General features: G+C 43.9%; 1 protein-coding gene across 7 annotated transcripts in view; it reads right to left on the bottom strand.

Moving 5' to 3' along the window:
• The window catches only part of LOC118621223 (CD2 associated protein), a 160142-nt gene that overhangs the window by 5931 nt on the left and 129359 nt on the right, over window positions 1–24852 (bottom strand). For 3 of the 7 annotated variants that reach the window (XM_036248573.1, XM_036248574.1, XM_036248572.1), the window contains one exon: window positions 6926–6995. Coding sequence is in view for 1 of the 7 variants with exons in the window: in XM_036248571.1 (XP_036104464.1) it covers window positions 1058–1133; window positions 6808–6995 (264 nt within the window). In the remaining 6 variants the exon portion in view is untranslated. Of the gene's footprint in view, window positions 1–1057; window positions 1134–6807; window positions 6996–24852 lie in introns of those variants that run through there. The other 4 variants (XM_036248569.1, XM_036248570.1, XM_036248571.1 and 1 more) reach the window with 3 other exon arrangements.

Here is a 24852-nt window from a genome sequence, read left to right as displayed (position 1 = left end):
GGGGAGAGAGAGAGACGTAGATTTGTTGTTCCACTTATTTCTGCATTCATTGGTTGATTCTTACGTGTGTCCTAACTGGGGATCGAACCTCTAACCTTGGTGTATCAGGACGATACTCTAACCAACTGAACTCCCCAGCCAGAACTATTACTGTTCACGCCGTTAATTAAAAGATATATTTGACTAATATTACCAGTCTCTGTGTCGCCTGATGTCCCAGAACATGGGGCTGCTTTGGCTCTCTGGAAATGTTGTAGGAAAAAAGTCAGCCAAGGTGGGGCTGCTGTTAGCTCACAGGGAAGTCAGAGAAAAAGGGGCCTTGGAGACAGGCCTGGGGTGAGCTGCTGCCGCCTGCTGCTCCCCTTGTTGCAAGTCTCATGGGGGAACCTTAGAGTTTAGGAGAAAGAAAGTAGAAAGTTCACACCTGAGAAAAGCCATGGGTGTGCTTCAGAGAGAGAAGTATCGCTGGTATCCTGTTGGGGGCTTTTATCTTTCTTCTGAGAGGGAGAATCCGAGGGGAGGGTTTTAGCAGAATATTCATCAGCTTTCCAGGTGCGTTTTTAATACACTGATACACCAAAATGAGCATCTCGGGGAGTTTGAAATTATTCCTGGGAAACTTCATTGCTTTGCTTTTATCTTGGGTTGTCTGGCTCTCATCGGGTTTCTGATATTTGTTGCCCTGACTTCATCTGTCCTTGGGTTTGGCTGGCACAAATGGCATTAATTGGTCTCTGTCCTCTATCTCCCAGTCACAGTGATTTAAGCTATGCACTATTCTCTGGTTGGAGAGGAGAGGTATAAACCATTTGCTCTTAAGTGTCCTTGGTTAGGGAAGACAAGGTCTTGCGATTCACTAGCTGGATGTAGGTTGTTCAAATTGTTTGTCCTTGTTTAATGATCTTGCCTCAGTTTCTCCATTCCACTTGCCCAGTTATTCTCCTAGATTCTTACTATCCTGCCTCAGTAGTATAGTGTTGACAAATGTCTTCAGCAAATCTAATAATATATTTGAGCATGCTTCATTCCTAGAATGAAAATGTATTAAAACACTTACCTTCAGTTTTACCTTCAGGATCTGTTTTGTTGTCTCCAGGCTGAGTTCTGGATCCTAGTGACTGCATGGTTAAGGGCTACAACAGAGAAGGAAGGAACCAAGTATTTTAAGTTGGAATAAAGAAAATACTGTTAAACAAAGATTCCCTTTACCGTTATCCAACTTCCCTAATGGTATTTGGGGCCAGGTTAGTAATGTGACTGAAAACTCTGCCATGAAAAAGAGAAAGGTCTCAAAAGCTTCTTAAATGATAAGTCAGAACTTCCAACTTTTAAAATGCTCTAACTTAAAGGTAAAAAAATATTCTGATACCCATAATACAATAGTCTCATTTTAGAACCGCTAAAAGAAATAATTACAGCATTTGAAAACTTACTGTGGACCAACCCCTGAGCTAAGCACTTTACATTCATTATAAGTAGTCTGCAGAACACTCTGCAGAAGGTGGGCACTATCATTTACTCCGTTTATAGACCAGGAAACAGTTGCACACCTGCCCAGGATAACAGTAATTTACTGGAACCCAGATAGAAACTTAGAAGGTACAACTCCAGCAAGTGAGCTCTTAAACGGCACCACTAAACTTCCTTACAATGAAGAGAGAAAAGACAGTTTTGACCCTACACTGCTCCTACCTAAATGAAAACATTTAGGCAGTGTTATAACCCTTATTGTAACTATACTCTAGTAGCCAATTTTCCATTGTTAGTTAAAAGTCTGAACCTACCGCTAACCTACCTATCACTGGGTGTTCTGTTTATCTTTTAAGGTGTTTGCTTTAATTTCTCCCAATTCTAGCCACCGTATCTGCCAACCTGGTGTCGCCTACAAACATAACAAAGGTGCTCCCTGCTCCGTCAGTTCCTGGGCCCGGGATCAGAGCAAGCCCCGCAAGCCCGTCCTGCAGGGGCCCGGGCAGCGCTCACAGACAGCTCTGGGGCAGCGGGCGCTCTAAACGGGGCGGGAAGGCGACCGGTGCAGGTGCCGATGCACAGGCCTGGGCTCTGCGCTCAAACGCGCCCACCTGTGCTCTCAAGATGAACGTGTCACTGTGAATTCTCCCTCAAATGTAAAAATACGCTGGCGTAGAAATCACAACACGAGCTGTGCGACAAGAAAGTCGAAGGCAATGTGTACTTTCTGACAGAAAACAGGAGGCCCTGGAGGAGCCCTGTCTTGCAGAAGGGCCCTGCCTCAGGCCCAGGCCTGGCCTCCTCCTTCCCAGGTGCCCCCATGTGGAAGACACGCCCACTCAGGTGTAGCCTAGCAACGGGTCTAGGAGCTTTGACCCTTAGCCCCGCCCACAATGCAATTCCTGGGCAGTTGGTAGTTTGTCTGAGGGCGCTGGACGCTCTGGGCAGAGAGAGCGACCAGGTCAGTCCTGTGACCAGAGGTGACGGCCTCCTGGTTTGGTGGCCTTGGCTCTGGCTAAGGCTGCTCCCTGGGGCCAGTGGGGGGCAGCGTGGCCTCCTTCACAGGACACATCTCTAACTTCACACAGGAGGTGCTGATGAAGGAACCCAAAAAAGAGGAAGAGACACCGGACTCTTAAGAGGAAGGAGGCTGAAGCCACGCAGGCAATTTCAAGAGCAGAGAATGAGAGACTTGAAACTCTAATGATCTAGAACAGGGGTGTGACCATCAGAGCTTCCAGCACACTGCTGCTTCCTGACATCAACTACACCACGAAGACTTGGAAGTAAGTGAAACTTCTGAAGGGAAGACAGACCGTGCTGAAGAGTGAGTGACTGCAGAAGCTGCAGCAGCCACTGGGTCAGGCAATCCTGGAGCTGGCCTAGTACAAAGTGCATCTGTGGAGGAAGCACTGACAGTCCAATGAGCACTGTCTGATGCTGAAACTAGAACGATGAGCTGGAGCAGCTTAAACCAGGAAAACAGTCTCACTGACAACGATCAAAACGCGGAGAAGCAGCGGCAGGAATTCAGCTCAGCACAGGGCAGTTCTGCAAAGCCAGCCAGGCTCTCCCAGGTCCGGTGGAGGTGACTTCACCACAGCCCCCCACCGGGTCAGCGACCACAGAGCGCAGTCTCTCTGAAGGCAGTGAAACCTGCTGAACTCAGTGATCTTCTCAGTTCCTCCCAGAGGGGCTTCAAGGGCTGAGAAAATCAATGTAGGGAAAGAAGCAACAGTTAGAACCCTGGAGAAAGGTCAGCAGAGTGTCTGGTCCCAGGGCTGCCACCTCCGAACCAGACAGAAAACAACGTGAGCAAACTGATTCAGAAATGAAGCCACTGACGGAGAAAACAGATGTTTTACAAAACCTACTTAAGGAAAAAGAGCTCTTACAGCAAAAAGAATTCCTTTCTTTAAGTAAAAATTTCACTAATAAAATGACTGAAAACGAACGTTCGAGACAAGCAGTAACCAATCTGACGGAGACTACTGAATTTTGAATGTGGAAACTCAAAGAGGAAAATGAAAAATTAGTAGAAACTTCATGGGAAAAGGAAACAGAAAGTCAAGCACTACAGGAGACCAATATGAGACTTTTTGTGGGTGGGGAAAAAAGGCTTGGAAAATATTGCAATGACAAGGCTGTCACTTTAGAGCAACCACTGAGAAGAAAATGAAAAGAACGGGGTGAGACGCGGAATGGCATCTGCTTTCAGAGGCAGGCGCATCATCCAGCAATAGACAGTTATGTTCCAACAGGAGGGAATGAAGCCACGTTGGCACTGGGACAGAAACAAATGGAAAACTGTGCCTTAGAGAAGGACAGTCACTATTACATGACAAAGAAATGCCCTTTAGCCAGGAACTGGAGCGATCCCTTCACCGAGCTTTAGGATCACAACATTCTCCTTTGCCACAAGCTTGGGCTGCAGAAGACGAAGCAGCTAATCTTAGAAGGAAAGTCAGGCTCATCTTCTAATGTAATGGAAAAGGCAAGCCACCGAGCCCGTCTGTAGGTAGAGTCTCTGCAGGAACAACTGAAGGTTGTCACAAGGAGGGAGACGGAAGTGCATGACAGCGTCCTGTCTCTCGGGAGCAAGGGAGCCGTGTGCGCACCCACCAGCTAACCTGGAGTTGGTACCAGCTGCATGGATGCCGAAGGCAGAGCCTAGACGGAAAGCGGGGTGTCACAAGAGTGTCTGGATACAGTGAATGTTGGCTTGGATCAGAAGGAAAGTAGCCCAGAAGGAAAAGTTGACAGTCAAATGAGAAACCTCTTTAGAGGATATTTTCCAACACTGACACATGAACGTCATGAACTGTTACAATTAATGGGAAGCACGCTGAGTGTCAGAAGCGAGGAAATGGAGTTGTTCACTTTAGAGCGAGGCGGTGTTACCAGGTGGACGGGCAGGTGGCTTGGATCAGAAAGTGTCCCCCCCCCCCCTCCCCCAGCTCTGAGACCAATGCAGCAGTCCATGCACAGGGTTCTTTTTTAGAACTTTTTGTTAAATATCGAGAAACAGAATCTCATTCAGCTTTTCGAGCAGTGAACACTCTGCTTGTGAATCAGCACGAAAGACAAAACGAGCTAAAAATGTGCCGCCGAGTCTTCAGCCTTCCTGAGGATCCACACCCAAAACACAGCTGTGTCTCCTATTCACCCACCACGACCTGCAACTGTGGGTCTGGGCATCTCCTTCTAAATGCCACTGCTAATGTTTTGCCCACATATTCACCTTTGCTACTGTCACCTGACCAGACAGCCAAGTTGTCCTGAAAGACCTTCCGAAGCCAAACAGATGCTTCTACAGTCACAGATAAGATGGCACGTTAAAGCAGTGGCCTTTCAAAAAAAGGTACACATTTGTTTTTGCAGTTTTACTTTGTTTAATAAAGACACTCTTACTACTTAAAAAAGAAAAATTGTTAGTGTCGTCATTAGTCAAATGAAGTGTTTCATTATAATTATACGCTTTAGAGTGTGAAAAGGAGCCCCAGATCATCCAATCTAATGTCCCTCCCAATACAGACATTGCCTCTCCAATAATTCAAAAACCACAAGAACTCCTATCATGATCTTTAAAACCGACTAGGCCCATAATCTTAAGGCTAGATGTCTCAGAGATAGGAGTAGATAAGGTACAAAGTACAAGTTTCCTTTCCTGAACCCAAATCATAATTACATGAAAAAACATGTAGCAAGCTAGGAAAGCAAAAAAATGTTGAAACTAAGTATATTAGGAGAAAACTTCAGAATACATTTCACCAACCAGTCCTAAAGTGAAACACAGCTAAACTAGGCAAGTAAATACTGAAATACCTTAAACTCTTTTTTTTTTAATTTAATTTTATTTATTTTTATTTATTTTTTTTTATCCTCACCCGAGGACATTTTTCCATTTTTTTGTTCAGGTAGAGTGGGAGGGAGAGAGAGGAACAGAGAGAGAAAGAGAAACATCGACGAGAAAGGGACCCATTGAGTGGTTGCCACCCACACAACTGACCAGGGCCGGGGACAAACTGCAACCGAGGTACGCGCCCTTAGCGGGAACCGAACCCGGGTCTCTCAGGACCGCAGGCTGATGCTCTAACCGCTGAGCCAAACCGGCCAGGGCTTAAACTCTTTTTTATTTGTTATCTTCAGGGAGAGAGGGAGGGAGAGAGAGAGAGAAACATTGATGTGAAAGGGACACATCGAGTGGCTGCCTGCCACACGACCCGACCAGCGCCGGGTATGAACTGCCACCGAGGTATGTGCCGTTGGCTGGAATCGAACCTGGGACTCATTGATCCGAGGGAACATGCTCTACCGCTGAGCCAAACCGGCCAGGGACAAACTCTTAAGCATTAAATAAAGACATACTAATGGGAACTACAAGAGAAACGATGCCCTAAAGGTCAAGGGAAGGCCTCCTACCTGAAACAAGGATCCAACTGAAGCTCCCAGATGTTAACACCAGGAACTACCTGCTTTGAAATAAATGCCCTTTCGATAGTATCTATTTTCCCGACAAAGCTATTTTAGACGCTTTCATTTAAAATATTATTAGAGCTTACAATGCATAGAACATTCACTTTGATTTATTCACAACGCCAGTGAAATGCTAAAGAAAAATAAAGTTCCGCCTGCAGGTGGAGTGGGAGGTGAGCAGGTCTGCCCACTGCTGACGGACCAGAGAAAAGCTAAGCAGAGACTAATGAACTTCACGTCTCAGCGCAAAGCCACCTTAACATGGCCCGTTTGAGGCCTACTTCAAATTAAAAGAAAAATCATTTTAGCTTGAAAAGGCAAAAAAGCCTTGGCTTCTCTATTTTTACACCATGACAACTAAAACTGGCTTCCACTAAAAACAGTTTCTGTTAAATTTATCACAAAACATGCTAATTTTATCAAAATCACACAAAAACATTAATCACTGTAAACGTGAAAACAGTTTTTCATAGTCTTCTTAACCAATGACCAGTGATCTCAAAATGGGACATTTAAAAGTTGCAAAGAGGCCCTGGCCGGTTTGGCTCAGTGGTTAGAGCGTGGGCCCGCGGACCAGGGAGACCGGGTTTAGTTCCCGCTAAGGGCACGTATGTCAGTTGCGGTTTGTCCCCGGCCCTGGCCTGGTCGTGTGGGAGGCAACCAGTCAATGTGGCTCTATCACATTGATGCTTCTCTCTGTCTCTCTTTCTCCTTCCTTCCCACTCTATATGATGATAAATAGAAAAGTATCCTCAGGTGAGGAATAAAAAAAAAAGTTGCAATGTGACTTTTACATTTTAAAAGGTGCTAAAGGAGACAAAGAGTAGAGTTATAATCTAAGGAACGCTTATTGGTTATTACCTTTTCTGATTTTTTCTCTTCTGTGTCACTACTGGATGTTCTTGTCCTGAGTCTCACAGAGCCTTCTTTAAAAATATCTCCAAATCCGACTCCTCGGATCTTCTTCGGCTGTGTCGCTGAGCCGGGGGCAGTCTCATTCCCGTTCCCCAGCGAGGGGAAAGGCGAGGTGGGCCCCGTCCAAACCGTTTCTGAAAGAATCATGTGTGAAGAAGGACACCTCACAGGAGGAAAGTCTTCACACTCCCCTTCCACAGTGTTTACATTGTGTACTTTTTTTTTTTTCATTTATCTTGAGATAGAGCGGGAGAAAGAGAGGGAAGAAGAGCGAGAGAGAAACGTCGATGTGAGAGAGACACATGAAGTGGTCGCCACCCACACAACCCCAACCGGGGCCGGGAACAAACTGCAACAGAGGTACGTGCCCTTAGTGGGAACCGAACCTGGGACTTTCTGGTCCGTGGGCCGATGCTCCAACCACTGAGCCAAACCAGCCAGGGCTACATTCTGTACTTCTTAACAGGAAATGTCAAATAAAAGTAATAAATGACAGTACTGACATATCCAAAAGAGTAAGGTGCACTTTATACTGATGTTTCTGGATGCTGTGTGAAACAACATCTTAGGTCTTTTTAATTAGTAAAATACCAATTAAGAAATCTAGAAAATCATATTATACAGGATCCTTACAACAGCAGCTTTGGACAAAGATGATATGAAATGTGAGACTGAAGCTTTAAAGAGATAAAGTTAATCAATTTAAAAGTATGATTCAATCTGATCAAAGTTAGGGTGAGTTTCCAAATATGAAAACTGGTAATATTGGCAAATTTTTATTTTAAAAAGCCATCAGTTCAAGAGCCGTCATCTTAACTCATGGATGAAATGACGTAAGTCTAAATCTAAAGCAGTCCGTGACATTTACATTATAATGGTATAAATTATCTTTAGAAATTGAACATTGCAGGGGTAAGAGAGGTTTCTCATCCCTGCACAGTAGAAAGGTTCTTACTCAGAGACCTCGATGAGTCTACAAAGAGCCCCATGGAAAATCGTGTGGGTATTTTTTCAGTTCACTTTTTTTTGGGGGGGGGATAAAATAAGCACAGCTCATAACAGATTCTCAAAGGGCCTTATAATCTAATAAATCAAGTTCTAGAGTAAATAAAAAAAAAATTCCAGGAACATTTCAGAGTGGGGGTGAGGAATGGGGAAAAATACATAATATCAATTCATTGAACTAAGAGTCTGTTGAAGTTTAACAGTAAGAATAACAACAGGTAATAATAAAAGCAGTGCTTGAAATGATGTCAGAGGAATGGCTGCATGAGCCATCCCCTTGGTCTTTTCTCTTGAAGCTTCAACAATTTGAATAGCTACTCAACAAAAGATCCCCTGCTCAGCCCAGCACCACGCCTGAGAGATCCGTGCACTGAAACATCTGAAGGTGGGCATGTGGGAACCAACGGGAGGCGAGAAGGGAGAGGGCTGAGGTGACACACGGATGCAGCCCTACAGCCCAGAGTCTCTGGGGGCTCAGCCCAGAGAGGGCAGGAGTCCGACTGTGGCTGGTGCTCCCTTCAGCTGGGGTGAGCAGACAGATTCGGGGAGCACTCCTGCAGCAGTGAGCAGCACTGCCCAGACACCTGAGCAAGGACACAGCATGGGGGTGCGGCCACTGTTGTGGCGCCGTGGGCATTCCAGGCAGAGAAGCAAAGCCACAAAGCCTGCTGCCCCACAGAGCTCCCCTCCCTTTGCCCTTGGTGTCGGGTTGCAGAGCACATTATCTGCAAACCTGAAATCTGATACCACAGAATCTCATTTTTCCCTGAGCAAAGGGTGCATGCACTCTGTGACCAGCCCTAGGGTCTGGGGCCCCGGGGGCAACCCGGGGAGGTCCAAGGTCGCCATTACCAGGAGAGCAAAACAACAAAGAAGCTGGCTGGTTCCTCCAGCCTACTCCACCCCCACGCATCTTGGTTACACAGATGGCAGTGTCTGGCAAAGAGAGCACACAATTCACAGAGCTAAAAAACTTGTGATTCAACACCACCTACTGGAAAAGAATAAAAAGACCTCTTTGTATTAATGTGCTAGACAGAGAAGGAATCCATCAAATACCAAGAATAATCAAGGTAGCAAGGCAGGTCAGAAAGAAAATAAATCTCCAGAAAACACATTTAAAGACATGGAAATATGAGATATAAAGGACAGAATTCAAGGTCACAATTCTGAAAATACTGAATGAGGTGCGAGAACATACAGACAAGCAATTTAATGTGTTCAGAAAACAAATTAATGAACAAAACAAGTACTTTACCAAAGAGACTAAAACTTTAAAAAATAACCAAACAGAAATAGTGGAGATGAATAACTCAATAAAAGAGATCAAGAATGAACTAGTGAGCATGGGAAATAGAACAAAGAAGATGGAGGAAAGAATTAGTGATATCAAAGATAGAAATCTAAAAATGATGCAGAGGGAAGAAGAGAGAGAACCGAGCATTTACAAAAAAAGAAAGAGCCCTGGCTGGTTTTTCTCAGTGGTTAGAGCATCAGCCTGCAGACCAAAGAATCATGGGTTCAATTCCAGTCAAAGGCATGTACCTTGGTTGTAGTTTGTCCCAAGCCCTGGTCGGAGTTGTGCAGAAGGCAATCAGTTGATGTGTCCCTCTTAGGTAGATGTTTCTCTCTCTCTCCCTCCCTCCCACTCTATCTGAAGATAAATGGAAAAATATCCTTGCATGAGGATTTAAAAAAAGAAAGAAAGAAAGAGCTCTATAAGAACTATCTGTTTCCATCAGAAAGAGCAATATAAGAATAATAGGCATACCAGAAGAAGAAAAGAGAGAAAAAGGAACAGAATGCCTACTCACACAAACAGTGGATGAGAATTTCTCAAACCTATGGAAAGAACTAGATCCTTGAATCTAATAAGTAAACAGAACACATAGTTACCTCAATCCAAAGAGGTCCTCTCCAAAGTACATTGTAATAAAACTATAAAAAATTAATGACAAAGAAAGAATTCTCAAGGCAGCAAGAGAAAAGAAGGAAGTGACCTACAAAGGAAAACCCATCAGGTTATCTATCACTGGACTTATCAGCAGAAATTCTACAAGCCAGAAGAGAGTGGAACCAAATATTCAAAGGTCTGAAAGAGAGAAATTTACCAGCCACGAATAATATACCCAGCAAAATTATCCTTTAAATGCAAAAGAGAAATAAAGACTTTTCCAGACATACAGAAGCTGAGGGAATTTATCACCAGAAAACCTCCATTGCAGGAAATGGTCAAGGGGGTTATTCTACCTGAAACAAAGAACAAAAAGTCACACTATGGATGAGATCACCCACAGACTTACAGCATAAACAGGGATAATTTGTAACAACAAAAACATAAAAGGGGTGGGGGTAGAGGTCTGAATTTACAAAGGAAGATGGAAGCCAGATGCATTCAAAAGAAAAAGGACTTACATGAAACTTTCTTTTTCATAAATCTAATGGTAACCACACAACAATCCCAAAACTGAGACACTTAGCATAGAAAAGAGAAAATAGAGGAGAGAAGTATGAAATACCATCAAATAAAAACAACAGACAGAAACACAAAGGAAAAGAACCAATGGAGGCACAGAGCTATCAGAAAACAAAAGATAAAATGGCTACAGAAAATCCTCATACATCAATAATTATCCTAAATGTAAATGAACTGAATTCATTAATAAAGGGGCACAGAGTAGCAGATTGGATTTTTTAAAAAGTCAACCATATGCTTTCTTCAGGAGACACATCTAAGCTGCAAAAAACAAAGGTAGATTCAAAGTGAAAGGGTGGAAAATGATTCTCCAGGCAGACAACATCCACAGAAAAGCAGGTAGAGCCATACTTATATCTGAAAAAACAGATTTAAAGATAACAAATGTAACAAGAGACAAAGATGGACATTTTATAATAATAAATCAAGGAGCACTGAAATATGTAAAAGCAACTACTAACACAATTAAAGGGAGAAACAGACCAAAACACAGTTATAGTTGGGGACCTTAATAATCCATCAACAGCTCTTGACAGATCATCTAAACATAAAATCAACAAAGAAATATTGGCCTAGCCCTGGTCAGTTTGGCTCAGTGATTGAGCATCAGCCTACACAGCAGAGTCCCAGGTTTGGTTTCCGCTAGAGGCACGTACATCGGTAGCAGTTTGTCCCCGGTCCCAGTTGGGGTCATGTGGGTGGCAACCAGTCGATGTGTCTTTCTCATGTTGATGTTTCTCTCTCTCTTTTTCTCTCTCTCCCTCCTGCTTTATCTGAAGATAAACACACACTCAAAAAAAGAAATATTGGCCTTAAATGACACATTAGACCAAATAAAAATAATTGACATCTACAGAGTCTTTCATCCCAGAACATCAGATTATACACTCTTCTCCAGGGCACATGAAACTTTCTCAATAATACACCATATGTTGGGTCAGAAAATTGGTCTCAACAAATTCAAGAAGACTGAAATCATACCAAGCATATTCTCTGACAACTACCATAATGCTTTGAAATTAGAAATCAACTACAAAGGGGAAGTAAAGAAACTCATAAATATGTGGAGATTAAATAACATACTACTAAAAACTGAATGGATCAAAGAAGAAATAAAAGGTGAGACTAAATGATATAGAGAGACAAATGAGAATGACCATACGACATATCAAAACTTCTGGGACATAGCTATAGCAGTAATAAGAGGAAAGTTGATGGCATTGCAGGCCTGTCTCAAGAAACAAGAGACTAATCATCAGAGAGATGCGATTTAAAACAACTATGAGATATCACCTCACACTTGCCAGAATGGCTGCCACCAACAAATTATCAAACAACAAGTGCTGGCGAGGGTGTGGAGAAAAGGGGACGCTAGTACACTGCTGATGGGAATGCAGACTGGTGCAGCCACTATGAAAAACAATATGGTGCTACCTCAAAAAATTAAAAATTGAACTGCCAGACTTTCAGTCATGATGGTGGAGTAGGTAAACACGGTATTGCCTCCTCTAACAACCACATCAAAATTACAACTACAGAACAATCACTATTCAGAACCACCTGACATGGAGCTGAATGGAAGTCCTACAACTACGAAATTAAAGAAGCAGCCACATTGAGACTGGTAGGAGGGGCCGAGGTGCAGAGGGGCTGGTCCACACCCATGTGTGGTGATAAAAATCAGGAGGGATACTTTGGTTGGGAAGGTCCTCCCTGAGGACTGAGGGGTCCCACTCCCACACCAGGCACCCAGCTCAGGGTTCCAGTGCTAGGAAGAGAAGTCCCCATCACTTCTGACTGTAAAAACCAGCAGGAACTGAGGTTGAGGGAGGCTGAGGCTTCTGGAGCACCAGGCAGCTCCTCTTAAAGACTGGCTCCTTCTGGGCTCCAGTGTTGGAGAGCCAGCTTGGAAGGCATCAAAGACATATGGGGAAGAACTGAGTTGTTTGGCATTGAGGCGAGAGTTGGAGGGGCAGCTTTCTCCTGGACAGACTTGCTGTCAGTGGCCGTTGCTCCTTTGGTGAGCCCTTCCCTGGGGTGTCAGACAGCTGCCACATCTGGGACTCCAGCAACCTGGCTCACACTGTTGGCCCTGCCCTGGTGACTTCTGAGGCCCAGCCCACTCAAACTTCAGGCCCACCCAAGCTTTTTCCAGTGGTTTAACCTGTCTTGGATCCTGCTTCAGATTTTCCTAAAATCTCTCAAACAAGTAGCATTTGGTTTCAGCAAGCCCCATATGTCTCATTAAGCGGCCCCAGAAGCAGCCAGCCTTGGTTCACAACTTGGCTTTTCCTGGGCACCTCCAAGCCCAGCATAAGAAGCAGCCACTGGCCCTGGCCAGTTTGGCTCAGCGGTTAGAGCGTTGGCCTGCGGTCCGGAGAGACCCAGGTTCGGTTCCCGCTAAGGGCATGTACCTCGGTTGCAGTTTGTCTCCGGCCCTGGTTGGTCGTGTGGGTGGCAGCCACTCGATGTGTCCCTTTCACATCGATGTTTCTCTCTCTCTCTCTTCCTCTCTCTCCCTCCCACTCTATCTGTACAAAAAATGGAAAAATGTCCTCGGTTGAGGATAAAAAAATAAATGAAAAAAAAAGAAGCAGCCACTGGCAGATCACTTTGTAGCTTATGCTAGGTGGCCACGGGTAGAACACAGGCAGTCACTGACCTTGCCCCAGAGCCAGCACACCCAGTGGACAGCTTCAGACCACATCAAAATACCACCACCCAACCACCTCCACAAGTGACACACTCAATGAGTGGACTCACTGGGTACCAGAGCCCTGCTGAAGCAAGTCTTGCTCTGTGCAGTGGGCCCTGCACAGCTGATCCTCCAAGGTAGTCAGAGGCCAGTGGTCAGTGGGACAGCCAGTCCTTGCAGCTGCTCAGCCTGAGTAAATCCCTTCCACTGATGTGCCAACAGCAATCAAGACTCAGTTACAACAGAAGTGTGTAAAGTCCACACAAGGGGTGCACCTCAAGGTCCCAGCTGGGGTGATCAGGGAGGTGTGCCACTGGATCCTACAGGACACCTACAACAATAGCCACCCTTTGAAGCCTAGGAGACATAGCAACTCTCCCTAATATATAGAGACAAACACAGGGAGGCAACCAAAATGAGGAGACAAAGAAACATGTTCCAAATGAAACAAAAGAACAAAACTCCAGGAAAAGAACTGAACAAAATGGAGATAAGCAATCAATCAGATACAAAGTTCAAAACACTGGTTATAAGGATGCTCAAGGAACTTAGTGAGAACATCAACAACATAAAAAAGGACCAGTCAGAAATAAAGGATGCGCTAACTGATATGAGGAATAATTTACAGAAAAGCAATAGTAGAGTAGGGGAAGCCCAGAGCAAACCATCGAATTAGAATATAATGAAGCAAAAAACACCCAATCAGAACAAAAAAAAAAGAATCCAAAAAAAGGAGGATAGTGTAAGGAGTCTCTGGGACAACTTCAAGCATAACAACATTTACATCATGGGGGTGCCAGAAGGAGAAGAGAGAGAGCAAGAAACTGAAAACCTGTTTGAAAAAATTATGACAGAAAACTTCCCTAACTTGGTGAAAGAAACAGACATACAAGTCCAGGAAGAACAGAGAGTCCCAAACAAGATGAACCCCAAGAGACCCACACTAAGACACATCATCATCAAAATGCCAAAGGTTAAAGACAAAGAGAGAATCTTAAAAGCAACAAGAGAAAAGCAGTTTGTTACCTACAAAGGAGCTCCCATAAGACGGTCAGCTGATTTCTCAAAAGAAACTTTGCAGGCCATAAAGGAGTGTCAAGAGATATTCAAAGTGATGAAAAGCAACGATCTACAACCAAGATTACTCTATCCTGCAAAGCTATCATTTAGAATCGATGGTCATATAAAGAGTTTCCCAGACAAGAAAAAGCTAAAGGAGTTCATCACCACAAACCAGTATTATATGAAACGTTGAAGGGTCTTCTTGAAACAGAAGAACAAAAATATGAACAATAAAATGGCAATAAGTACATATCTATCAACAATTGAATCTACAAACAAAATGAGCAAGCAGAACAGAAAACAGACTCATAGATACAGAGAACTTTTTGTTGCTTGCCAGATGGGAGGGGCTGGGGGGATGGGTAAAAAAGATGAAGAAATTAATAAGTACAAATTGGTTGTGAGACTGATGAACCTCAAAGGGAAGGGGGCAGGGAGGGCGGGAAGAGATAAACTACAGAACTTCTATGCATATATGAATAACCAATGGACACAGACAATTGTGTGGGGAAGGTAGGAGGGGGGCAGGATTGGGTAGGGGGTCAATGGGGAAAAAGAGGGGGGACATCTATAATATATTCAACAATAAAGATAAGTTAAAAAAAACACACACAACTGAACTGCCATTTGACCCAGTGATCCCACTTTTAGGACTATATCCTAAGAAGCCTGAAACACCAATCAGAAAGAATATATGTACCCCTATGTTCATAGTAGTACTATTTACAATTGCTAAGATCTGGAAACAGCCCAAGTGTACATCAGTAGATGAGTGGATAAAAAAGCCATGGTACATATACACAATGGAATACTATGCAGCTGTAAGAAAGCAAGATCTCTTATCATTTGAGACGACACAGAGGGACCTGGAGAGTATTATTCTAAGAGAAATAAGCCAATCAGAGAAAGATAAATATCACATGATCTCACTTATTTGTGGAATATAATGAGCAAAATAAGATGATGAACAAAATTGATCCAGAGACATAGAAGTAGGGATCAGACTGACAAACCTCAGAGGAAGGGGGCGGAGGGGAGGGAAGAGATAAACCAAAGAACTTATATGTATATATGCGTAACCATGGTCATAGACAACAATACTGTGTGTGTGTTTGGGGGGGGGGGGTATCAGGAGAAGGATGTCAATGAGGGAAAAACGTGAAACATCTGTAACAAAAATAAGTTAATTATAAAAAGAAAGAAACAAGAGAAATCACAAGTAAACAACCTAACATTACATCTTAAAGAACTATATAAAGCACAAAAGCAACCAAAGTTAGCAGAAGAAAGGAAATAATAAAAACTAGAGTGGAACTGAATGAAATAGAGAACAAAAAGATTACACAGAAAATTAATACAACTAAGAGCTGTTTCTTTGAAAAGATTAATACAATTGACAAATTCCTGGCTAGACTCACTAAAGAAAAAGGAGAAAAAACTCATAAACAAAATCAGAAATGAGCCCTGACTGATTTGGCTCAGCAGTTACAGTGTCAGCCCACAGACCAAAGAGTTGTGGGTTTACTTTGGTCAAGGGCACGTACCTCGACTGCAGTTTGGTCCCCAGCCCTGGTCAGGGTCACGCAAGAGGCAACCAACATCTCTCGCATCGATGTTTCTCTCTCTCCCTCTCTCTTCCTCCCCCTCCCACTCTATCTGAAGATAAAAGGGAAAAATATCCTGGGTGAGGATTAAAAAAAAGAAAGAGAAGTTCCCACAGACATCACAGATACACAAAGGATCATCCTAGAATACTATGAAAGACTATCTTCCACCAACTTCAATAACCTAGAAGAAATGAACAAGTTTCTAGAAATATAAATCCTTCCTAGATTCAACCATGAAGAAATTAAAAATCTAAATCGACCAATAAAAAGTAAAGAAATTGAAACAACCATCAAAGACCTCCCCCCAAAATAAACATCCAGGATGGCTTCACCAGTGAATTCTACCCAATATTCGAAGAAGACATAACGCCTGTCCTCAAACTCTTCCAAAAAACTGAAGAAGAGGCAGTACTGCCTAACTCATTTTAGGAGGCCAACATAACCCTGATACCAAAACCTGGCAAGGATAATACCAGAAAAGAAAACTATAGACCAATATATCTGATGAACATGGATGTAAAAATTCTATACAAGATACTAACAAATCAAATACAACAATTCATTAAAAAAAAAAAAATCATGATCATTTCTGAGGCACAGGATGGTTCAGCATACACAAATCTAGCAATGTAATACACCACACTAACAAAACCAAGGATAAAAATCGTATGATCTATCAATAGATGTAGAAAAAGCATCTGATAAGATACAACATCCATTTATGACCAAAACACTCAATAAAATGGGTATAGAAAGTTCCCCATAGATGACAAACCCTCAGCCAATAGCATACTCAATGGTGAAAAATGAAAAGCTTTTCTCTAAAATCAGGAACAAGACAAGGACGCCCACTCTCACCACTTTATTCAAAAAAAAAAAAAAGCTCTGGAAGTCCTACCCAGAGCAATCAGGCACGAGAAAGGAATGAAGGCATCCAAATTGGGAAGGAAGAAGTAAAAGCATCACTTTTACAATCACAGATGACATGATCCTGTATATGAAAAATCCTAAACACTCCACCAAAAAACCTATTAGAAACAATAAACAAACAAATGCAGTATAGTTGTAGGATACAAAATCAATGTACAAAAACCCACTGCTTTCCTATATACTAACAGTGAAACTTCAGGAAAAAAATTCCTTTTACAATTGGAACTCAAAAAATAAAATACCTACAAATAAACTTAACAAAAGATGTGAAGGACCTATATACTGAAAACTAGAAAGCATTATTAAAAGAGATTGAAAAAGATACAATGAAATGGAAAGATATTCAATGTGTTCATGGATTGGAAGAATTAACATAGTCAAATGACCATATTACCCAAAGCAATATACAGATTTAATGCAATCCCCATCAAGATTCCAATGTCATTATTTTATTTTTTTATTTACTGATTTGAGAGAGAGAGAGAGTGAGAGAGAGAGAGAAACATCGATTTGTTCAACTTATTTATGCATTCATTGGTTGATTCTTGTACATACCCTGGCTGAGGATCAAACCTGCAACCTTGGTGAATGGGGGCAAAGCTCTAACTAAATGAGCTACCATGCCAGGGCCCCATGTCATTTTTAAAGAAACAGAACAACAACAACAAAAATCATCAGATTTGTATGAAACCAAAAAGACCTCAAATAGCCAAAGTAATCCTGAGAAAAAAGAACAAAACCAAAGGTATCACACCACCTGACTTCAAATTATACTACAGAGCTATGATAACCAAAACAGCATGATATTGGTAGAAAAAAAGACACACAGACTAATGGAACAGAATTGAGAGCACAGAAATAAAACTACATGTACATAGGCAAATAATTTTTGACCAAGGAACCAAAAACACACAATGGAGAAAAGAAAGCCTCTTCAATAAATAGTGCTGGGAAAACTGGAAAGCCACATGCAAAAGAATGAAACTAGATTACAGTTTGTCCCCATGTACAAATACTAATTTAAAGGGCATCAAAGACCTAAATATAAGATCTGAAATAATAAATGACAAAGAAGAAAACATAGGTACTAGACTTATGGACCTTGGTCATAGAGAACATTTTATGAATTTATCCCCAAAGGAAGGAGTTAAAAGGCAAAATAAATAAGTGGGACTATATCAAACTAAAAAGCTTCTGCACAACAAAGGAATTGACAACAAAACAAAAGGCAGCCAACTGAATGGGAGATGATATTCACAAACAACAGCTCCAACAAGGGGTTAATATCCAAACTATATGAAGAACTCACACAACTCAACACCAAACAAAAAATCCAATTAAAAAATGGACAGAGGACCTGAACAGACAGCTCTCCCCAGAGCACAAACAAAGGGCCAACAGGTATATGAACAGATGTTCAACTTCACTAGCTATTAGGGAAATGCAAATCAAAACTACAATCAGATACCACTTCACACCTGTTAAAATGGCCATTATCAACAAGACAGGTAATAACAAGTGCTGGAGAGGCTGTGGAGAAAGAGGAACCCTCATTCACTGCTGGTGGGAATGTAAACTGGTACAGCCACTATGGAAAACAACATGGCAGTTCCTCCAAAAATTAATAATAGAGTTACCATAAGGCCCAGCAACCCCTCTTCTGAGTGTCTACCCGGAAAACTCAAAAACATTTATTCACAAAGATACATGCACCCCTATGTTCATTGCAACACTATTCATGGTGGCCAAAACATGGAGACAACCAAAGTCTTTCAGTAGAGGATTAGATAAAGAAGATGTGGTACATATATACTATGGAATACTACTCAGCCATAAGAAAAGATAAAATACTGCCATTTGTGACAACATATGGACCTTGACAATATAATGCTAAGTGAAATGAGCCAGTCAGAAAAAGCTAAGAAGTGTATGATTTCACTCATATGTGGGACATAAAACTGAAACTCATAGATACAGACAACAGTATGGTGGTTACCAGAGGGAAGGAGATGGGGGGGGGGGGTAAAGGGTAAAGGGGGCCAAATTTATGGTGACAGAAGATGATTTGACTTTGGGTGGTGGGCACACAATGCAATGTACAGTCTGGCCGGTGTGGCTCAGTGGTTGAGCATCGACCCATGCACCAAGAGGTCGTGGGTTCAATTCCCGGTCAGGACACATGACCAGGTTGAGGGCCAGATCCCCAGGGGGAGGGCATGCAGGAGGTGGCCAATTGATGTTCTCTCTCATTGATGTTTCTATCTCTCTCTCTGTCTCTCACTTCCTCTCTCTCTAAAATCAATAAAGGAAAAAAAAATGAATTAAAAAAACCCAAAAAACAAAATGCAATGTACAGATCATGTGTCATAGAAATGTACACTTGAAACCCATATGACCCTACTGACCAGTGTCACCCCAATACCCTCACCTGAGCATACGTTTATTGATTTGAGAGAGAGAGAGAGACATCGATGTGAGGGAAACATCTGTTGGTTGCCTCCCATATGCACCTGACCAGGAACCCAACCCACAACCTAGGTATGTACCCTGACTGGGAATCGAACCTGCTACCTTTTGGAGCACAAGAGGATGCTCCAACCAACCCAGTGACCTGGCCAGGGCCCAATAAATGTAATAAAAAATAAATAAATAAAATTTAAAAAACAAAAATAACGTTCATTTAGAAACAAACAAAAAACAGTACTTACCGGGGCTGAAACGGCAGTGTCAGGCTCCCAGGTGACGACTGCTCCAGCCGGTGCCCCCAGTCTGGTGCGGCGTGTTTAGGGGTCCGCTGTGCGGGGACTGGGGCTGTGGTGCCCGGGGGCTGCTGCTGGAGTGGTCATTTGAGATGGATGACAACACCCACTTCTGGGGGGGGACTCGCTACTCTGGAAAGAGCAGGACAGCACCTTGTTCGTGTCACAGCAGCAGTTCAATGACCAGGAGCTGGGTCAACTTTGGGATGTGGCCGTTCCGAATGGCCTCTACTGTGTCCAAGTCCACGGAGGCCGGGGCCCCTGATGGCCCAGAGCTGGGGGCTAAGTCTCCTCCTGGTCCCCACGCACTGTGATGACCGCCTTCATCGAGTGCCTGGGATAGGACAGGTGCAGAAGGCCAAGGACACCAGGAGCAGAAGTCCCTTTTCCCAAATAGTGGATGAAGCATTCCTGTCCTCCTGTTGCTCATGATGGGGGAGCTCCGGATACGGGGTCAGGGGGGCGGCATCCTGTGAGGGCTTGGTCCAGTCAGTGCCCGTCCTCTTTTGCCCAGGGGACTCCCTTCCTGCCCAGAGTGCCAGTGTCCTGGGTCTTCCCAGGAGGATTCGCTGGCTTCTTCCCTGGAGTCCCTTGTGCTCCTCTGTGCTACTGTCCACGGAGGGGCAGCTGGGTTCTTGGCCCTACTGCACCCTGCCTACCCTCATGGCCCAGATGCAGCCCCAAAGGCTTCCTTTTGCCCACAGGACAGAGCCCAAGCTCCTGGGCCCCTCCAACCTTCTGTCCTGTCAGCCACCAACCCCACCATCCCCCCACCCCATATACACACACAAGCCCTGCAGACTGTTACCATGCCAGCCAGCCAAGCCAGCTCTCTCCAGCCTCTGGGCCTTTGTTCTCAGTTCTGCCCTACGTTCCCCAACTGGGTAGACAGCCCCCAACCTTCTAGATGGCCCCCTAGCTCAGACACACCCCTGTCTCCCTGTCCTCGAGGTCACAGAGCAGGCCTGGCCTGGGACCCTGCTCTGCCTTTTTTCTGTCCAGATGCCAAACCCTGCATAAGCTTCTGGACTTAAGGAAATGGTTATAATCAAAACACAACAAACTAAAAACATTTATTGGAGCGCAGAGCCCAGAGATGCAAATGGAATCCCACCCCCCTGGACAGTCTTCCCCAGGGCTGGGCACTAGGTGTGGACAGCTGGGTCTTTGCTATTTATTCTGCCCCTTCTGTTTAAAAACATCGACAAGAACATATTGAAATATAAAAGTTTTGAGAAGTCACAACTTGCAACAGCCAAATGCACCTGTTGACTCGGCTCAAGGGGGTCCTGATGCATATATGTATACAGGCATTATTGCAAGGCTGATGCTCACATTATGAATTATTCAGAAACCCAAATGCACGGCCCTCATTTTTGCCGTGGCTGTATGACACTCCCCTGTGTCACGTGGCAGTTTATTAAACTGTTCCTCAAATGTTCATTTGGGGGTAATTACCTTTTGTTCAGGGCTTAATCTGTACCAGGCATTTGCTAAGCACTGTACACGGATTATACCTAATTTATACAACCACCCACAGGCTGAACAGTAAGCACTAACACTCCCCATTCTGTAAATCAGTCAACTGGGCAGAGGGGTGGCCTTTCCCAAGGCCACAGAGGGCAGAAGTAACAAAGCCAGCGTTGGACCTGAATTCTAGATGACCCCAAGCCACCAGCTCATCATGTTTTATTTTCTATTAGAGTTGATTGATAGTCAATATCATTTTATATTAGTTTAAGGATTTCATATGATTGTACTTGTATGTAGAGTCCAAATAACAAAGTAAAAACCCAAGCAAACAAAACAGAAACAGACTCATAGATGCAGAGGACAGACTGCTAGTAGCCAGAGGAAAGGGGTCGGGGGGATGGATGAAAAAGATGAAGGGACTGAGAAGTACACACTGGAAGTCACAAAACAGTCACAGGGGTGTAAAGCACAGTATAGAAAATACAGTCCATAATATTTGAATAACTACATGTGGTGCCAGGTGGGTGCTTGAATTATCTGGGGATCACAGTGTCAATTACATAACTGTCTAATCACTATTCTGTAAATTGGAAACTAATATAAAATAGAACTGAATGTCAACTGTGATTGAAAAACTATATTTTTTTAAAGAAAATACTGCCTTGGCCAGTGGGGCTCAGTGCTTAGACCATTGGCCCATTGCACTGAAGGGTCGTGGGTTTGAATCTCCGTCAGGGGCACACACCTGGGTTGCAGGTTCAATCCCTGGCCACGGTCAGGGCACGTGAGGAAGGCATCCAATCGATGTGTCTCTCTCACATCAATGTTTTTTTCTCTCTCTCTCCCTCTCCTCCTCCCTCTCTCCTTTTCACTCTTCTTTCTAAAAATCAATGGAAAAAATATCCTTGGGTGAGTATTAGCCAAAAAAAAAAAACACCAGAGAAGATCTTCCCTAAACTAAATAAAGCAGAGCTCATGCGCATGGCTCCACCTGGCCACCAGTCGCTCCCTGACTCACATCACGCAGGGGTATTGCCCTCCTGATGGTTCCCTCACGTCTTCCCAGTCTCCAGGCCTCTGCACACGCTGTGCCCTGTGCCTAGGACAACCTTCCCGCCTCGCTGGCTGGCAAACTCCTTGTCCTCACTCATGATTCAACCCAACTGTCTGTCGTGAAAGTCTCCTCCAAAGCCTGGGGTGAAACTGAATATCCTTCCATCTGCATACGTTCCCCCAGCCACTCAGTTCGTAATGTTGAGTCTGAATCTTCCCCTGACGTCATCTTCACCAGGGCTGAGATCTGCCCTGTCTTGTTCCTCTTGCTTTAGCCTAATATGAGATTGGCTCCCACCGCTTTTCTTTTCCACCGGCCTCTCTTGCAGCCTGAAGGCCTCACCCATCTCTACCCAGAGCTTCACCTGCTGACTTGTCCTTGTCCCCAAGTCTCCTCCTCGGTCTCCCCTTCCATGAGCAACCACCCTGGCCCCTGCCACCATGGTACATGGTCACAAGACTGACACCACCTCATCATTCTGGTTATCCCCATCCCCCAGCCCCACCCCTTTGGCAACCATCAGCTCATCATTTAGATTTGAGTTCAGATGTCGCCTCCTCAGAGAAGCATTCCCGATTTGGCAGCCACCACTGACCCATCAAAAGTCATTGTCTTCTTCACTGCCAGACACCTAGTTTAGACCACTCATAACTACTTTGAACCAACTATGGCAATATACGTCTTCTTTTCTGGTCACTGAATTAGATGTTGACAGGTTACTGTCTCCCTTGTGGTTTGCAAACCTGTAAGCGGATGTAATGTCTGCAGCTACAGCAACAATCTTGCAACCATGAAACACAAGCCTGAGGAAAATGCCAAAGTGTGAGGGTGGGAGAACAGAAGGATGGAAAAGCCTTGGTCCATAATGACACCGCCAATTACTAAACCCGCCCTGGGGTCAATAACCTCTGGGCTTTTAAAATAAAAAATTAATGTTCCTAAGACTTGTGCCATGTGAGGCCTTCTATTACTTGTGGCCAAAGCAGCTTCATCGATATTCCTAATACCCTGTCTAAAGTGGCACCCCCATCATTTTCTCTCATATTCCACTTGTTTGTGTCTATATAACTCATCAAAAAGGTCATGCTTGGCAATGCTATTGGTTAACTTTATTCCCCAAGGATTATGGGGGCAGGAATCTAGTCAATTGTATCACTGCTGTATCTCCAGGACCAAGAACAGTGCCTGAGACTTTGCAGGAGCTCGATACACATGTGCCACACAAGGCTCGGAGGAATGAATCCTTCTGGTGACAACTGCTTCCTGTCTGTGTCATAACTGACTGTGAGCTCCGATAGGTCAGAGACCCAAAGTTCATTTTGATTTCCCCCAAACCTAACAGACTGCTTCGCATATAGTAGGTAAATAATAAATAAATAAATAAATAAATACACACACAAATATATATATTATTAATCCTCACCCGAGTACACTTTTGCATTTATCTTCAGATAGAGCGGGAAGGAGAGAGGAAGGAAGAGAGAGACAGAAACATCAGTGTGAGAGAGACACATCAAGTGGCTGCCACCCACAAGACCCCAACCGGGGCCAGGAACAAACTGCAACCAAGGTACATGCCCTTAGTGGGAACTGAACCCGGGACTATCTGGTCTGCAGGCCAATGCTCTAACCGCTGAGCCAAACCGACCAGGGCAATAATAAATATTTGATGAATGGATACACATGCTCTCTCTGGATCCTTTCCTCAGTTTAACCACCTTACTACTTAAGATACAACTTCTGAGCATCCAACACTGAACAGCTTGACAAAGGAATTCTGAACTGTTATTTCACGAGACTTGAGCTTAGAAGAGAATTCTATGATAGAGTCTTTTTTTTTTTTATCATCCTCACCCGAGGACATTTTTCCATTTTTTGTTCAGGTAGAATGGGAGGGAGAGAGAGGAACAGAGAGAGAGAGAAACATCCATGTGAAAGGAACACATCGAGTGGCTGCCACCCGCACAACCGACCAGGGCCGGGGACAAACTGCAACCGAGGTACGCACCCTTAGCGGGAACCGACCCCGGGTCTCTCAGGACCGCAGGCCGACGCTCTAACCGCTGAGCCAAACCGGCCAGGGCTATGATAGAGTCTTAAACTGGCAAAAGATCTTAAGAGATTGACCTTGTGGACCAAACTTCCAGACGAAACACTTCCAGTAATGCAGCTCAGGAGACGGTGCTTACAATGACGTTGGAATTACATTATAAGTGAGCGGGCTCAAATAGATTTTTGTCAAGCTGCTATCTCTTCATCTTGTTTTTGAAACCTGATCTCAAAAGAAATGCCTTCTCCATGACTTCACTCAGGAAGCTAAACCTGGCAAAGATAAAATTACCGTATTTCACTGATTCGAAAATGCCACAGATGATAAGATGCCCATTGTTTTATGGACCACTGAGAAAAAACAATGCTGACAAACTCTAAAGCAAGGCTGGAAAACTTTGGAACAATACTAGAATGTATCTCAGTTTCAGAGGTGAGTCTTAGATTTGAGCAACACAAAACGTGGTCCTTTCTCTTTAAAACAATGAATGCGGAATTGCACAGCCCCCACGCAGTGGGCGGGCGACCCTGCTGTGATTCACTGGCGGCTGGTTTCTCCACCGTCCTGGGTGACTAATGACACACTTTCGCTCTCTTTCAGAGCACTGATCAAACTTCTCCCCACCCCTCACCTTATCAACGTCTTTTGACATTTTGCAAAGAAAATAGAAACCATCAGATATAAACTGTATCCACTTCTGACCTCCAAACCCACAAAACCTACATGTATTCCCTTCTCTTCCTTCCCCCCTGTCAAACCCTTCCCTTCCCTTCCCAGGATCTGTCTCCTTCTCCTCAGACTTCCTCAAGGACAGCACTCCCCAAGATTTCCCATTCCCTTCTTTGTCAATCTCTCCTTCTACAAGGCACCATTCCAATAA

This window comes from Molossus molossus, unplaced genomic scaffold (assembly GCF_014108415.1).
Source record: "Molossus molossus isolate mMolMol1 unplaced genomic scaffold, mMolMol1.p scaffold_m16_p_8, whole genome shotgun sequence".
Taxonomy (NCBI): domain Eukaryota; kingdom Metazoa; phylum Chordata; class Mammalia; order Chiroptera; family Molossidae; genus Molossus; species Molossus molossus.
This window is presented reverse-complemented; position numbering and strand designations above follow the sequence as displayed.